The 17,280-nt window shown below is 43.0% G+C and overlaps 1 protein-coding gene across 1 annotated transcript; it reads left to right on the forward strand.

Annotated features, from left to right (window-relative positions):
* Positions 1–803: 803 nt before the first annotated feature.
* OSTC (oligosaccharyltransferase complex non-catalytic subunit) lies at positions 804–7,931 on the forward strand. Its single transcript, XM_066632285.1, has 4 exons — positions 804–1,018; positions 4,333–4,426; positions 6,035–6,232; positions 6,874–7,931. The coding sequence occupies exons 1-4, from the start codon at positions 880–882 to the stop codon at positions 6,890–6,892; spliced, it is 450 nt and encodes a 149-aa protein (XP_066488382.1). The 5' UTR covers positions 804–879; the 3' UTR covers positions 6,893–7,931.
* The last annotated feature ends 9,349 nt before the right edge of the window (positions 7,932–17,280 follow it).

Below are 17,280 nucleotides of genomic sequence, written 5' to 3' on the forward strand. Positions count from 1 at the left end.
ATTAGCAGAATGTGCAAGGTGGTTAATCCAAACTACCCACCCACACAAGATTAAAGAAAATTGCGTGGAAGAGATAAGGAATACCATGCGCGCTTGAGTGCACTTTCTTAATTGCACAGGGTTGCTTTGGACTGTATGAGTGACTGTGGGTTGCTTCAGTCGAGTTGTACTTTATTGATTCAGTTTTCTGCACAGGACTGTTAGTGCAGTAAGTTGTTCGTAATAGATGGCTGAGTTATTAGAGGTACGCTATGGGCTGCTTTTCTTGCATCTCCAATAGCATCTTAATTATGAACTTATTGTGCATGCAGGGAGTGCAGGTGGGTGGGGAGGCAAATGAGGCACAGCCTACCGTAGTCCTTTGAAAAGCAGCGTCGGCTCCGCCGTGTGCGCTTGAGCACCTCACACGGCAGCGCAGCTGCTCTTCGAAGGACTACGGTAGGCTGGCTGTGCCTCACCTGCGCGTCCAGACGCCAAGAGCTACTGCCTACAGAGCCACCTCCGCCTATGCAGTGACGACGTCACTTCCGCCTCTCACGTCCCGCCCCCTCTCCTCTGGGCGGGTCCTGACAGGGCCACGTTGAGCCGTTAGCAGGTCCTGGCAGGTCCACCGAGGCCCGACTCGCGGCGCCCCGTGACGGCACAGCCGCCTCCCCCAGTAAATTTTTTCCTCGCCTCATCACGAAGCAGTAACGCCATTTTTGGGGGTTTCGCCTCGCGCCACGCTGCGGTTTATTTTCCGCTTCGCGCTTTTTTTTTTTTACCTCCTTGCCAGGACCCGACACCGTAGGCGCTCGCGTTGGCAGGACGGTGGCCGCGGAGAGACAATCCCGAAAGCGGCGGCAGGAGGGGCGGCGGCGCGCGCGAGGCTCGGCCGACATGGAGACGCTGTACCGGGTGCCGTTCGCGGTGCTGGAGTGCCCCAACGTCAAGCTGAAGCGGCCCGCCTGGGTGCACATGCCCTCGGCCATGACGGTCTACGCGCTGGTGGTGGTGTCCTATTTCCTCATCACCGGGGGTAATGTCCTCTGAGCCCAACCCTGTGCACGCCTACTCAGAAGTAAGCCCCATTGCAGCCAATGGGACTTACTCCCAGGGAAGTGTGGACAGGATAGCAGCCTCAGAGCCCCATCCTGTGCAGGTCTACTCAGAAGTAAGCCCCATTGCACCCAATGAGGCTTACTCCCAGGGAAGTGTGGACAGGATAGCAGCCTCAGAGCCCCATCCTGTGCAGGTCTACTCAGAAGTAAGCCTCATTGCAGCCAATGGGGTTTACTCCCAGGGAAGTGTGGACAGGATGGCAGCCTCAGAGCCCTATCCTGTGCAGGTCTACTCAGAAGTAAGCCCCATTGCAGCCAATTAGGGATTACTCCTAGGGAAGTGTGGACAGGATGGTAGCCTCAGAGCCCCATCCTGTGCAGGGCTACTCAGAAGTAAATCCCGTTGCAGCCAATGGGACTTATTCCCAGGGAAGTCTGGACAGGATGTCAGGCTCAGAGCCCCATCATATGTATGCCTACTCAGAAGTAAGCAGCATTGTAAAGTACAACATTGAAACAATTAACTGGATTGGATTTGCATCTGCACCACAATCCTACCAGTGCTTTAAAACTAAAGCACTTGCATGCACACATCTTGCACACGGGATAAGGATCTAAAGCATGAATTTCTGTCTGTTGGGGGGGATTGGATAGCAGCATGTCCCTGATCCTCCCCAGAGTGGATGCAGAGACAGGGTTGACTTTGTGTGCAACATGTTCTTAAGCATTAAAGCTTAAAAGTTCTTAAGCTTAAAAGTTTTTAAGCGTTTTAAAATTGTGCTGCTGATGCAATCTAGTCACAGCTACACTAAAAGCATAAAATATGTTTATGGTTCAATACTTTCCTCCCAGAAAGATCTAGAATTTGTACATCTTTTCTGTGAGCAGTTGTCAATTTTTATTCCAAGGTTAGAAAAAAGAAAAATGACATCAAAAGTAATGAAGACGTTTTCTCTCCAGCGTAGCCTTGTTCTGCTTTTCGTTTATGTGTATTGTGAATAGGAAATTCTGCTGTTGTGCTGAACATTCATCTCCCTGTTATACTCAGAAAGACAAGAGTCACTCATCAGTTCCTACTTATGTGATCAGACTTTGCCACAGGGCCTCCAAGAGGAATCTTATCAGGGGGTACAAAGTTTTTTGGGGGGCCCCTTCTCAAAGAGGGAAGGGATGAAACAGACTGGGGGGGCAGTGTGGGTGGGCAGCAGCTTCTGCAGCAGCTGTAGCCCCACAGCTGTGTCTGAGCTCCCATTCATTCCTTCATGGCAAGCAGATCCACAAGCCAAAGAGCTCCTGGAGCAGGCCAGCTTCCTCCCAGATGTGACACTGTTAAGGAACACATGCCTTCCTGGGCCTGGTGTGTGTGGCTTCTGGCAGTACTTGCTGCCATGTGCATCCCATGTAGGCAGTGAGTCTAGGTGGAAAAGGTAAGATCCCAAGAAATTTCTGGGCCCCATCCTTTGGCTCCTGGGCCCCCTTTCTGACCCTGGGCCCGGGTACAAATTACCCCCTTTTCCCCCCTCTCCTAGGCCCTACTTTGCCAGCCATTATTGCCATTAGCATCCCCAGAACTACACATGCATAATTTGTAAATAAGTATTGTAGATGTGCGTCTTCAGAAATTATCGACCACAGTCAGTATCCTTGCACAATGTATAATTAACTTGTACAAACCACCATTTCTAGATATAGCAGTGAGCACAAAGCTTTGATGTTTTTCAAAACGATTAGACAAATTAATGGAGGATAAGGAAATGAAACATCCATGAATATAGGCAGTATGTCTCTGAATGGTAGGGACTAATAACAGGGGATGGCCATCATGTTTGTGCCCTGCTTGTGACCTTTTGTTATTTCCCTGTGTGCTTTTGAGAGCGGGTGTGGCATAGTGGCTAAAGCTGAAATCCCATACACACTTAATCTGGGTGTAAGTTCCATTATACTCAGTGGGACTTATTTTTGAGTAGGCATGCATAGGATTTGTGCTTTAAGAGAGTGAACTGCAAAGTGGGACTTCCACAGTTCATATTTTGCCTTTGCCATGAACTCACTTGGTCCCTTAGGAAAGTCACTTGGCCTCTGTTTCCTAGCTGAATTTTGGGGATAATAACTTACAGGATTGTTGTAAGGACAGCATCAATACCTGTGAAGCACTTTGCATATTCAGCACTATACAGTGCTTTTTAAGTATCACGATGGTTTGTCAAGGAAATTCTTAGGTCAGCATTTCCCAAAATGTGGGTCATGAGCCCATGTGTGGTTGGTCACAAGCTGGGCTCACCCATCTGCCATTGGGACTGTTTGGCTCCAAATCAGAGCCATTCTAGAAGGGGTGTGCCAGCCTAGAGATGCTGCCAGCTGCTAAGTTATTGGGAGGCTCTGGAGGTCTCCAGGTCACACTGGGCTGGCAACCCCCTCTATGGGCCTCTGCAGTCCTCAGAATGACCCACAGGAACGTCTAGAAGTGAATTCTGGTTTTCAGCGATTACTTCCAGTTTGCTTCCAAAAACCAGAAATAGCTTCTGGATGCCTCTGTGGGCCATTCTGAGGCCCGAGAAGCTAATAGGGGTGTTGCATCCCCTGGTACCAACAGGATCATCGAGATGAGGTGGGTTGCAGCACTGTAAACCTTGCTCTGTCTTAGGTGAGTCAGTTGTCCCACACCTGAGTAAAGAGGAGAGGGAAGATAATATTTCATAAAAGTAGAAGGATAGGTTCCAGTTGATAGGAAAATATGAAAAGCCCTTGCTTACTACTGAGCCATGGCCCTTCCAGTCCATATGTACTCTGAGGAGAGTTGGTCCTGCCCCCATTAGCCAATTTGTTTCAGTTTTTGTCATCTATGCTGCTTGTATTGTCTGGCTGAGAACTTAAACGTGCCCCCCTGTTGCTGGCAAACTTCTCTGGTGGTACCATAGTGCTGTGCATGAGCAATCTTTGCTCTCCACTAGTTTGGGGAGGAGTTCTGGAGGGTGTTTGGACACAATGCTAGATTAATAGACCTTCGTCTGCAAGAATAGGCAGCCTGTACCAAAGAGATCCTTTCTTACCCAAAGGCTGTTTAAAGGTTTCAGTGACTTTACCAGAGGGTGCAGTGATCCTTAGGTTCCCACTTTCTTCACTACTACTTCCCAATACTCTGATCCTTCATGAGTTTCATTTTATGTTTTCTAGACTCAGTAGTGTGTATGGGGGGATGGGATGATTTTTCTTAACAAAGAGTTTTCTTAAAAGTACTTAATAGTCCTTTTGGTTCTGAATAAACTAATGTTGCAGTTTGTCATTTTTGTAGGGATCATTTATGATGTGATTGTCGAACCTCCCAGTGTTGGTTCAATGACAGATGAACATGGACATCAGAGGCCCGTGGCCTTCTTGGCTTACAGGTAGAAAGATGCATTGTATTAACATGTTGCAAATACTACAATGGGATATTTAACAATGAACCTTGGTTTGCATGTTAGGCTGAATCGGGTGTTAGGACTCGGTGAATTCAATTAAATGTAACTTTAAGGAAGATATAGAAATGATTAGAAATCCCTGCATACTCTTAGCTGTTTTGTTTAGTAACCACTTCCTTGAGGCATCCAGAGCAGAGTCTTAGCTGAGTTAAGCGAAAAATCCTTTATGTGGCTGGAACTACTGTCAAGCACAGAGCATTCCAAACTGTGGCCTACGGGACAGATCTGATGCCCTTGTTAACCTTTCTCCTGCATGAACGGAGCTTACCATTCCGTGGGAGAGGCTGCCATTGTAGCTGCCGCTCTCCCCCCATGTTCGCTCTGCTCAGCCGGTTCTGCATTTTGCCGCAGCAGCAGGCTCTGTTCCAGGATTTCCTGGCAGACACGGCTGGGCAGAGCAAACATCCGTGGCAACAGTGGCAGCCTCCCCAATAGAACAGTAAGCTCTGGTCACACCAGGGAGGCTGTTTCCAGCACACAGCGGTCTCCAATTTGGAAACTGTTGGTCAAGAACAAACTAGTTTTCAGGAAGATTCGTTCCACATGTGGCTACAGGCAGTAGCTGGGTGGGTAACTGATCTACAGCAACAAGAGATGAGATGATAATATCTAGAAGTTGGTGACTAGAAATGAGTATCTGTTGGTAAGTTTGAAACAGTTACTTCTGGAAACAAATCTGGGGTTTTGATGGTGACAGCCTAGGGAAAGCAGTAACTCTGTTTTCTGTTTCTGCAGTCAACTGTGGTTTAGTGAGATAAATTTTAATTAAATTAAGACTGTGACATCCATGGTTCCACAAGGCTCCTTTGGGAGAGTTTTCATTCTGAGTCCCTAGTGCAGGACTCAATAAATTTTGTTTTGAATCTAGGAGCCAGCCCCAAAACTTAAGAGACAGACCTTCCCTCCCTCTTATTGTCTGCTATGATGCACAGGTGATGTACAGCCCTTCTCCCCACACACAGCTAAAGAGAGATAGGACCAAAATGCAGTGGCATTGCTAAGTGGGACAGACTGCACTGGATGACTCATTTTGGGGGGGGGGGAGACACACCAGTAGTGGCCAAAATTGTGGAAACTGTTTGAAAAATGTGTGAATAATATCATAAAGTTATATATCAGTAGAAAGGTAATTTACTTCAGAATGGAATGAAACAAATCATGTTGAATTATCTGCATTTTATCAAAAGGTATAGTCAAATAACCAGAAAAGAAAACACAACTGTGTTAGAAAAAGTATTTCCTTAATTCAACATTGACCAACTAGACAGAGAGCCAATGAAGTGTTGTTATGACACAACATGGAACCAATAAGGTGTTAATATGAGTCAGCTCTCATTTCCATATATCAGAACATAAGACCAAGAATTTTCTTCCTTTGCTATTTTCCCATGAATTACAGCATTTCTAGCTCTTGAAAACCTCTGTGTAAGTTATGTATTTGCACATGTATGCATAACCCAGTGTGACAGAATTGCTGGATAACCTTAGCACTTACTCTTCAACTGAAATAATATTTGTTCATTTTCTATACAGAGTAAATGGACAGTATATTATGGAAGGACTTGCTTCAAGCTTCCTCTTCACAATGGGAGGCCTTGGCTTTATCATACTGGACCGTTCCAATGCACCAAATATCCCAAAACTGAATAGATTTCTGCTGCTTTTTATTGGGTTTGTCAGCGTCCTGTTGAGCTTCTTTATGGCCAGAGTGTTCATGCGGATGAAATTACCGTAAGTGAATGGCTCCTATTTTTCTCTTAGAAGCTTTGTTGTAATTCCAAAGTGTAATTGGTTCGAGAAGTGTAAATAGAACTATTTGAGTGAAAGTGTCACAATTTCTTTGCACATTTTTCAAGACAAAAAAGTCCTCAAATTGCACCACAGCAGCTTTGCAATGGACAAGCAGAATCCATTCTTGGATAGTAATCATGTCATGGGAAGGTGATAATTTTGGGGGGAAAGTGCTAGGTAAAGATTAAGCTATAAAATGCACTTCACAGATATTAAATAATGCTTGCAGTATATCATAAAAGGTGGGTCAGTATTGTCATCAGTCTTTAGCATGAAAACTGGTAACAAAATCCTTGAACCACCTTGGAGTAAACCAAGAGTGTTTTATTCAGGAAAATATAGCAACTTAAGATTGCAGAATATCATGGCTTCCCAACAGGTGTTTAGGCATCAGAGTGCATGTGAGTTCATGTGCAATCCTCACTCATGCAGTTGTTGCATATGACCCACAAGTGGGCTTCCCATTGTTTCCTATCCAGAAGTACTTTTTATGTTGAGCAACTTCCTGTCCTGTAGGATCACCATCCTTTAAAAAAAAAAAAATCAACCCCCCCCTTCAAATCTTTTCTTTTGTTCTCTAGGGGCTATTTGATGGGTTAGTGCCTTTTGTGACCTACATAAGCATAAATTGGATTGGTTTCTCTTCACAAATCATTGGACAGCAAAAACTTCACAGCCCCACCCATCTCTATTTGAAGAGACAAGAAGAAGAGAACTGACTGAGGAAAGGACTGCTTCCTAATTTTTTCCTTCTATAAACAGCAAAAAAAATGGTTACAGGTGATTAGTTTATTAACGGATGTGTCTATTTTTCTTCATTGTAAAAACAAATAAAAATTATTCCAAAGTATTATCTTGAAATAAGTTTATGAAGTATAAAATGTCAAACTATCACCCTTCGCTCCTACTCCCCCAACATGGTTTCAGATAAAAACAACCATTTTATACTTCTTTGTAACACTATGGCTTTTCTCCACGTGAGAGAATTCATTGCTTAAATCAGGGGAAAAGAAAATATAAATTGATCTTTTTCATATCTGTAAGCAGGAAGAATTGTTTGATGATGCATCACTGTTGAACATCATGGTCCTGATCCAGCAGCCTGTGAGGGCAGCAAATGGCTTTGTTCTTACTGCTGTGCTTCTGGGCAGGCCAGCCTGAAATGATAGTGCTGACCATCATATTGAATAGATTGAAGGCAAGCAAGGGCTGGGGAGGATACTTAGATTGGGCTCCTGCTTTACCCTTACTACACCCCAGCTCCCCCCCCCCCAGTAGATGATTAATACTGTACTGTGGTATGTTCCAGGGAGTGCACACAGAGGCAGGAGTACTGCTTGTGTCTTCATTCTGGATGCTGCATTAGGTATTGTGCTTTCCACACCAGCATTTTCAGTGGCAGTGGATCCAGTCCACATGGACTAACCTATTTGTGCATGAGGATTGGCTTCTTTGAGTTGAGGATTGTGTTTTGTATCAAAGTAATGACTTGAATACGGTTAACTTGGATATTCATGCTATTTCAGTAACATGAACAGACCCATGCAAAGGAAAATGCATTATTGTGTGAAAATAGCTCTTCCTTTTGGAAAACTGCATTTTTTTTAAAAATGACAAATTAAACATCTTTTCTACTAAACTACCCTGTGTTTTATGTTTTATGCAATGTTGAAATTGTGCACCTGCTGAAATTCCCTTTTCTATACAATTGTTAAAGTTCCAGGATACCTAAAATTGAAAGTTTGCCCACCCCGGCAACGGGGTAAATGATAAAACAGCCAAAACTCCATACCAGTGAAAATTAAACAATCGAAACAGAACATTTATCTTGGAAGTAAACCTTAGCTGCGAGCAGTAAAGAGGCAGACAGGAAAATCAATAACCATTAAAACAGGCAAAATCAGTTAAAAACCTTGTTAAATAAACACATCTTAACCAGCTGCCTAAATGCAAATAATTAAGGTGCATCACCATCTGTTTAGGAAGTGTGTTCCAAAGATGAGGCCTTCTTCCCGATAGCTACCTGCTTCATTTCAAAGGCCCCTGAAACCAATCTTAAAAGTAAGAGGGGTTCATCCAAGAAGGAGTTCTTGAGGTATCCCAGGCCCAGACTATTTAGGGCTTTAAAGGTTAAAGCAATACTTTGAATGGAACCTGGAAACAAACCTATAGCTAGTGTAGATCTCTCAATACTGGTGAAATATGTTCAGACTATCATGTGAACAGTCCTGAGGCCTTGTTTTGAACAAACCCATGCTTTCGAACAGTCTTCAAAGGCAGCTCCACATAGAGTGTGTTACTGTAATCTAACCTGGACATTTTCAGAGCATGGATAACTGTAGCTAGGCTATCTCGGTCTAGGAAGGCTTCAGCTGATACAGGGCCCAATTCTGTCCAACTTTCCAGCACTGATGCAGCTGGAATGCAGCTCTGATGTAAGGGAATAAACATTCCCTTACCTCCAGGAGTCCTCCATAGTTGCTTCTCCACTGCAGGATGCAGTGCTGGAATGTTGGATAGGATTGGGTGCACACCAGCTTCACCTGTTGGCAACCTTCAGTCTCGAGAGACTATGGTATCACGCTCTGAATGGTGGTTCTGGCACAGCGTCTAGTGTGGCTGAAAAGGCCAATTTGGGAGTGACAATCCCTTCCACACTGAGAGCAAGTATAGTGTGCCCCTGGTCTGTCTCCCTGGCTATGGGCCTTCCTTCTTTGCTTCAGTCTGTTGGCAAAGTATCTCTTCAAACTGGGAAAGGCCATGCTGCACGGCCTGCCTTCAAGCAGAATGCTCAGAGGCCAAGGTTTCCCATCTGTTGAGGTTCATTCCTAAGGCTTTCAGATCCCTCTTGCAGATATCCTTGTAGCGCAGCTGTGGTCTACCCTTAGGGCGCTTTCCCATAGAGGCGTTCTCCATAGAGGCGATCCTTTGGGATCCGGCCATCATCCATTCTCACAACATGACCGAGCCAACGCAGTCGTCTCTGTTTCAGCAGTGCATACATGCTAGGGATTCCAGCTCGTTCCAGGACTGTGTTGTTTGGAACTTTGTCCTGCCAGGTAATGCCAAGGATGCGTCGGAGGCAGTGCATGTGGAAAGTGTTCAGTTTCCTCTCCTGTTGTGCACGAAGAGTCCATGATTTGCTGCAGTACAGAAGTGTACTCAAGATGCAAGCTCTGTAGACGTGGATCTTGGTATGTTCCCTCAGCTTTCTGCTTTCTCTATCCCTCCTCCATGTCCTACAACCCTCTCTTCCCACTGCTTCCTCCTCCATGTCCCACAACCCTCTCCTCCCTCTGCTTTCTATATCCCTCCTCCATGTCCCACAATCCTCTCCTCCCTCTGCTTTCTCTATCTAGCACAGGCGTGTCCAAACTTTTTGGCAGGAGGGCCACATCATATCTGTGTCGGGGGCCGGGAAAAAAGAATTAATTTACACTTCAAATTTGAATAAATTTACATAAATTAATATATTAGAGATGGAACTTCTATGATTGAATGAAAGTCTTACAATAGCTCAAGGCCTATAAAACGCCTTGTGCAAAGCAAGGCCAGTCTTTCCTTTGCTACCACTGCGGCATCACAAATGTGAAACAGCAAGTAGTGGAGGGAGCCCTCATCCCACAGCTCATGCGAGAGGTTGAACAGTCACCCTCATGCTGAGAGCACTCACGTCAGGCAAGCATGGACTCCAGCAAGTCTCTGGAGGGCCAGAGTCTCATTGGAGTCTGCGGGCTCACCGTGGGCCACATTGGGAGTCCCCGAGGGCCGCAAGTGGCCCCCGGGCCAGGGTTTGGGCACCCCTGATCTAGCACAATCCAGCCTGACCCTTCCCTCCTCCATTTCCCACACCAACTTAAGCAGCTAAAAAACACCCTGTGCTGTGGACATAACATGAGCTTCCAAAGTAAGGACTGATTCTAAAATGTACATCTAAGCTGCAGACCTGTCCTCGGGGGGGGGGGGGGGTCACCTTCTAAGACAGGGTGACCACCACTTTCTACATTGAACAACTTGCCAATAAACTATACCTCTTGTCTGGATTGAGCTTCACCTTATTAACCCTCATTGTGCCCACTACCAACTCCAGACACCTGTTCAACACTTCAGCTTCTTCACCTGCCTCAGATGTAAATAGATCTGGTGTATTTTGCATAGTGATGACTTCATGCTGTGTCACCTCATCCAGAGGTTTCATAGGGTATTAAACAGCATAACATACAAAATAGAAGTTCTGAAATACTTCAACACAAGTGCCATGGTGCTTCTGAACCTCTGAAATCTGCAAGGTAGGGCTGGAACTGTTGTAGCAGGCTACCCTCCACCCCCCCACCCTGCTAAAAGGCTTAGGGTGCAATCCTAACCCCTTATGTCAGTGCTTTCCAGCACTGACTCAAGGGCAATGCAGCTCTGAGGTAAGGGAGCAAACATTCCCTTACTTTGAGGAGGGCTCTGTGAGTGACACCCAACTGCAGGATGCAGCACACGTCCCATTGGCATAACTAGGCCAGTGCAGGAAAGTATTGACATAAGGGGTTAGGATTGCAGCCTTTGAAGTCTACTGTAGTCAATGATACTAAAGTCCCCTGAGAAGTTCAGGAGAAGCAGGCAGGGTTTCACTTTCCCTGTTTTTCCCCCAGCACAGATTGCCCACCAGGTGTGATCAACTGGATTGAAATGAGTCTAAATGGCTAGTATCTGGCCAGCTTTTTCTTGAGCCCCTCCCCCCAAAGGTGAGATTACCAACAGACTGATGTCTCTGTCTAAGCAGCCATTCTTAAAACCCATTTTTGCCCAGCCCACAAGTGTACACATTTGCTCCCTGTTGTGTATATGCAACATTAGGCAGAAATGGCTTAAGGAACAGCAGCACCATTTTCGTCATGGCAGATGAGATCATCTTGTTCATTTTTGATGCCAATAGTTAAAAGGAGCTTGACTGTGTTTGGAATTGGTTTCAAGAATGCAGTCGATGGGTATTGTATAACAACACATGACTAAGGGCCCAATCCTATCCAATTTTCCAGCACCGGTGCAGCCGCAATGCAGCCTCGAGATAAGGGCTGATAAAATGTTCCCATACCTTGAGGAGGCCACTCTGACTACCTCCCCACCACAGGATGCAGCATATCCCCCATTGGAACGGCTGCACTGGCACAGGAAAATTGGATAGGATTGGGCCCTAACTCTTGTCTTGCCTCAAAGAAAACGACCATAGTAATCAGGAAGAAACCAGGAATTTTCAGAACTGATAAGCGTTAATTTTGAATTCTATGATCATCAAAGCAGAGAAGGGTAAGTGAAGTAAGCGTTCATCAGTACGATAAAGTATGAATGTTGTTGAGCTTCCTTTTGATGACCCTGTTCTTATTTTCTACATTAATGCCAATTTGTGCTTCCATCCTGTATATAGCTACAGTATTCTGAGACAAGTAATGGCTCACTCTTGCAATCGCTTAGGCAGATGGTGTGTCCACTTCGTCATATCTTTGCCTGATCTCCTCTGATGTAACAAGTTGTTCTGTGTTATTCTTGTAAACAAATTGGCTATCTACCTCTGCTGTGACTTTTGTGGCTATTATTGCACAGCACTGAGCTGTTTTTTAGAGGCTTATAAAATATAAGAGACTCAACTGTTGAGATTTTTCAAAGGGACTGGACAATTACAGTGAACCCTTGTTTTAATGGACTAATAGAGGGGAAGGGGTGTCTGTTAATGCTAAAGGTCATTAGATCCGAATGTATTTAGGACAATGTACATGTGCATGCACAATACATATATGCTCATTACAGTATATTTCTAAAGTCTGTTAAATCAGGTCCATTAAACTGAGGGGTCATTGTATTGATATTCAGTGTATTGGTGTGTGCTTACTAGGAGCAGTAAAACCTAAGAATTTATAGTCCAAGTTTTGTAAGCATCCTGTATGAAATAAGTAAATAGAATGTTTAATGGTTCTTTGCAGTAAGTTCTTTTGAGCTGTTTTGGAACCTTTCATCTCAGAAGGACAGATAGTACTAACTGCTTTTGAGCTATGCTATGCTTCTGACACAAATAAAGATGATATTTGCAGTGCAAATAAAGATGATAGTGTGATCACTGTGGATTATTTCCTGAAAGAAGCAAGTTGATTGGTTGGGCTATATATGTGAACCTTGAACCCAGTTGTGTGTCTTGGCTTGACAAGAAGCAACCTTCATGGTTGTGCCATTGCCATAGAAGGCTACTTGCGAAACAACTGAAGGCTCACCAGCATTCATGCTTGATTATTTAACAGGTGAGATGCAAGACTTTTGTATTTGAAATAGCCACTTTGTGATTGGAGGTGAATATTTGGGTAGTTTTGCTACATTTTATCTTTTAAGTGCCATCTGATTCTTAAAAATGGAGCAGGCAACAAATATACATCTGTAGAACAAGGGATAAGTAAATGTTAAATTATTTTGCCAGCTGGTGGCACTGCTTGCATAGATTTGTACTTGCAAGTGGAAGGATGAAACACTTTTAAAATGAACAGGAATTATTCTCATTTCCATGTAAATAAAATATTGGATACAAGACAAAGGAAAATAAGTTTAAGAAAGCAATTTTAGCAACACTGCATGCAGTTTTATTTTTGTAGTTACCCATGACATCAATTCAGTGTTTATCTTCTTTAAATGTCTTTTGTTTTCTTAATTACTCAGTTTTTCTTTTCCTTTTTTTTTTTTAAATTGTTTTCTATATTGAATTCTTTTTCCTCACTTAGTACCATTGATGAAGGTGCTTGTATTGGGAACCACAGACAATTATCTTACAATAATATTTCCTGGTATTTTAATTGTATATAAGCTGAAAGTTCTTAAGTGTCTTAAAGCACAATCTTTGCATGCATACTCAGATGTAAGTCCCCCTGAATTCAATGGGATTTATTGAATCTCATTCAATTCAGGATCTTTCATGGTGGTAAATTCATGTAAATTCTGAGAAAAGATGGACAACACAGTCAATCAAAAAATGTTTCTATTTGAGGCTAATGGAAATTATTGAATTATTCAGAAACCACCAGTGGCACCTTAGAGCCAGTTCACATGATTCCTTTAGGTATGATAGAGCATTGTTTTCAAAGTGTGTGGTGCAGTTTCATTTTGTGCTGCACCACTGCACAATGTGACCAAATTGCTTGCCTATATGTGACAAGCAAAAAGAATTTTATAGCTTAATCCACACAATTATTTCCTACATGATGCTGGACCTGTTTTTCCTATATTTTCTTTCTTTTTTTTTTTTTTTTGAAAATTGTATGATATAAAAAGGGCTGTTGATAATTTTGTTGTCTTCTGTGGGAACCAGGGATGCATCGCCTTATGTCTGTACACTTATACAATCTAGTAATTAATTGAGCAACAAAAAGTTAGATTTTTACCACATTCTATCAGTACTGTACTCTAAAATTTTGCTAAATATTTAACTGAGGTAGATTGTACATTTAAAGTGCATTTATATTGAGGGAGTTTGTTGTGACAGCTTAAAATAGAGTGCAGTCTGTTGAAACATTTGCTTGTTGTCCTCCCAAGTGTTGGCAATGGTGGTGTAAATTGCTTGTGTAAGACCAGTTCTCTTCAGACAGTAGGTGGTGTTCAAAAATAAAACACATTCATGTACAGAAATTATTGCGAACAGATCGGGGAAAATCATTGTAGCTTAATTAAAGCAGAATTTGCATTTCTTAACATTGCATAGAGCAGGATTTGTCCTCTAATATTTTCTCATCACGTTTTTGATCATTCTTAAATCCCACCAGGATGTAGATCCTGTAGAAATAAACCTCACGTTTGCGTGCTCCTATTCCAGCCATGCCAGGAAACTTTGCAGTGGCAGAAGAGCTCATAGTTTATAAGGAGCTGCCTTTATACTGAGGCCACTGGCCATCTAACTAGGTACTTACATTGAAAAGTAACAGCATTTAAGGTCTCTGGCCGGGTCTTTCTCAAGCCTCCTATCTGAGATACTTAACTGCAAATGCCAGGACTGAACCTGGAATTTTTCAATATAGCAGACTGTATGGCCACTATCATTCAAGCCTTGCTGACTTGAACTTCTGTAATGTTCTCTGCGTGGGGCTGCCCATAAAGATGGTTCAAAAACTTCTCTTAGAGCAAAATATTGTCACTTATTTTATAAAGCATAAGAACCAGGATGGTGCAGTAATTCTGGTGTTAGATCTGGAAGTTCCAGGTTCAAATCCTTGCTCAGCCATGAAGCTTCCTGGGTGACCTTGAACCAGTCACTATCTCTCAGCTTAACCTACCTCGCAGGATGGTTGTGAGGACAAACGAAAAGAACCATTTACACCACCCTGAACTCCTTTGAGGACTGGCGGTCTGAAAATATGAAAAATAAAATAAGTTCATACTTAAATGTTTGGTTCTGGGCTCAATTCAAGGAGCTGTTTTTGACCTTTGATGCTCTAAATAGCCTGGTCCTGGCTACCTCCAGGAATATGTCTGCCTATATGAACCAGCACTTAAGACATGCTAGGAAACCCCGCTGGAAATGCCATCTTTTGCAAAAGCTAGTTTGGTGTCTGCAAGAAACTAGGTCTTCTCTGCTGCAGCCATTATGCTTTGGAATGCTTTTTCATGGGAGATATATTTTGGACCTCCTTCTATATTTTTGAATGTAAAGTAAAACCTTTTCCAGACTGCATATCCTACGCATACTTATCTGGGAGTAAGCCTCATTGATTTACATCTGAGTAGGATTGCACATCTGAGTAGGATTGCACTGCATGTCTGCTTTTGATAGTTAAGTAATTGCTCTGCTGCATTTATTATCTTTATTAGTTTTAGTTTTAATTTGTCAAATTGAAAAAAGAATGGTTTGATGCTAAAGAATGGTTTGGGCACAGCCAAAAGATTTTTTTTTTACTTCTTTTTAGTGGCAAAGCTTCATGCCATGTCACAAACTGCTTTTCAGACTTTGAAAAGACCAGCTTCGAGGAAAAGTTGAAAATGCCTCTTCATACACCCAAGTAGCTCTTTTGATCAAAGCCATTATACAATGCTTTGAAATGTTCCAAAAGGCATTATGCAAAACTTTAAAAGTAAATGCTTAAGTCTCATGGCAAGTGGAGATTTGAGCATACATTGGGAGTCTCTGCATGGAAACTGACTAGGCATTATTTCTGTTTTCTAGTCTGCAATATGAAAGCCACACTCATTCTCTTCTTCCTGACTTTCCCCTTGTTCCTGCTTACTGATCCTTTTCATCATCTTCAGTGGTCATTCTGAGCAGTGAAGTGCCAGCTGCCCACATGCTGGTAGGTACACTGCACCTATGCAACTACGTACAAATGGTAGGAGGCAGCCTTCATTTCCCTTTAAAACATGGCTTCCATATATGTTGGCTTGAAATTACTGCAGTCTTGAGCTCAGCAATAGCTCCCTGATGCCTTCAGTGTCAAGCTGCAGGAAAGGTGATCTTTCACCCATGTTGGATTGTTGATATGTGAAAGTATCTGATCCTTTTCCATTCCCATGCCTGTCCCTTAACAGCTGGATCATTCAGCTCTCTAATTCAATTAGAAACTTAATAATATTATTAAGTAGATATATCAATCAGCCAAGGCTAATGTAAGAGAAAGACTCCTTTAGGACTATGTTGTCTTTTTTCTGAATTCATTTCCCTTTCCCCTACCCCATCTGCCTTCCTCTGCAAAGACTCACTTCCTGAAAAGTGCTGATATGCTAACTGGAATGCCTGTACTCTTTAAAGCTCCAAGGTCTGTCTTTATCCAACAAACTGCTGGTCAATCACTTTCTCACTGTGTTGGTTTGGAATCTTTTTATGCCTAGGAACAAGAAAGGACACACACACACACACACACACACACACCCTCCACTGGCACCCAGTCACTCTTGTAATGATGATGCAGTATTTTTGTGGCTTGTCCTAAGCTAACCTTCTACTCCCACAGGGCTTTAGGCTGAGCTACCTTCCCTGTGAGAAGGGTGCTCCTTTTAGCTACATGTTGTTGATCAAAGGAGCAGCTATAAGCCCAGGATATAAACAGACAGCTCATGATGGATCATATTAATTTTGAGGCATGGCTTGTTTTGCACTGTATATAGAGAAGGAAGGATCAGGTTCTGAAGTGAATAAGAGGTTCTCTTAGCTATGAAAGAATAACCTTTAGTGGTAGAGATAGTGAAAGAATCTTTTCAAAAGTTCTCAAAGTTTGTCACAGAGGGAGATCTCCCCAAATTGAAAGAAATATTAGGGCCTCACCAAGGCAAAACAAAAGACATTCACCCAGCATGGAAGAAGTAACTCAAATGAGACATTTTTGCAAGACTGGCACTCATTTATTGGAATAAGTCTGTACCTAATGAGAATGTTACCCAAGAAGGTACTCTATGTGATATGACTTTTGTGTGTTCCTTTCACATGTCCCTTTCACCTTTATAGATGATGTGTGTATATTTTCTATTTTTCTTTTCCATCTCTGCAATATGCTTTTCACTTTTAGGTTGCATATACCCCTAACCTCATAATTTAAAAAAAAAATTTTTTTTAATGTCACCCAGCACCACTCACTCTTATCAGTTTGTGGCAAGGAGAGCCAGTGACAAATGAGAGAATGATGGTTCATGAGCTTACAACCTGGGTTAGTAAGTCATTTTTAACAGGGGCCTTATTTTGAATTAAGCTTTATCTGAAGCACCACAAATACTGATTCTGCATGCCATGTGACCAGAGGCACTGGCAGAGAGCTCTTTAACATCTGCCCAGGTAAGCAGCAGTTAGGGTTTTGGTAGTACTTTCCCCCTTTTATGAACTTCACTCCCATTTGCCTTATTTTGGCTCATGCATCTGAGTAAACATATGAGGTTCATAATGCAAGAACTCTGTCAACGCCTCTGGAACATTCAAAACCACTCTGCCTGTATTTTGACTTGGAAGGAAGTAGCAAAAATACCTAAGGGGCAAGGCCAGATAGAAAGCT

Source organism: Tiliqua scincoides, chromosome 6 (genome assembly GCF_035046505.1).
Source record: "Tiliqua scincoides isolate rTilSci1 chromosome 6, rTilSci1.hap2, whole genome shotgun sequence".
NCBI lineage: Eukaryota > Metazoa > Chordata > Lepidosauria > Squamata > Scincidae > Tiliqua > Tiliqua scincoides.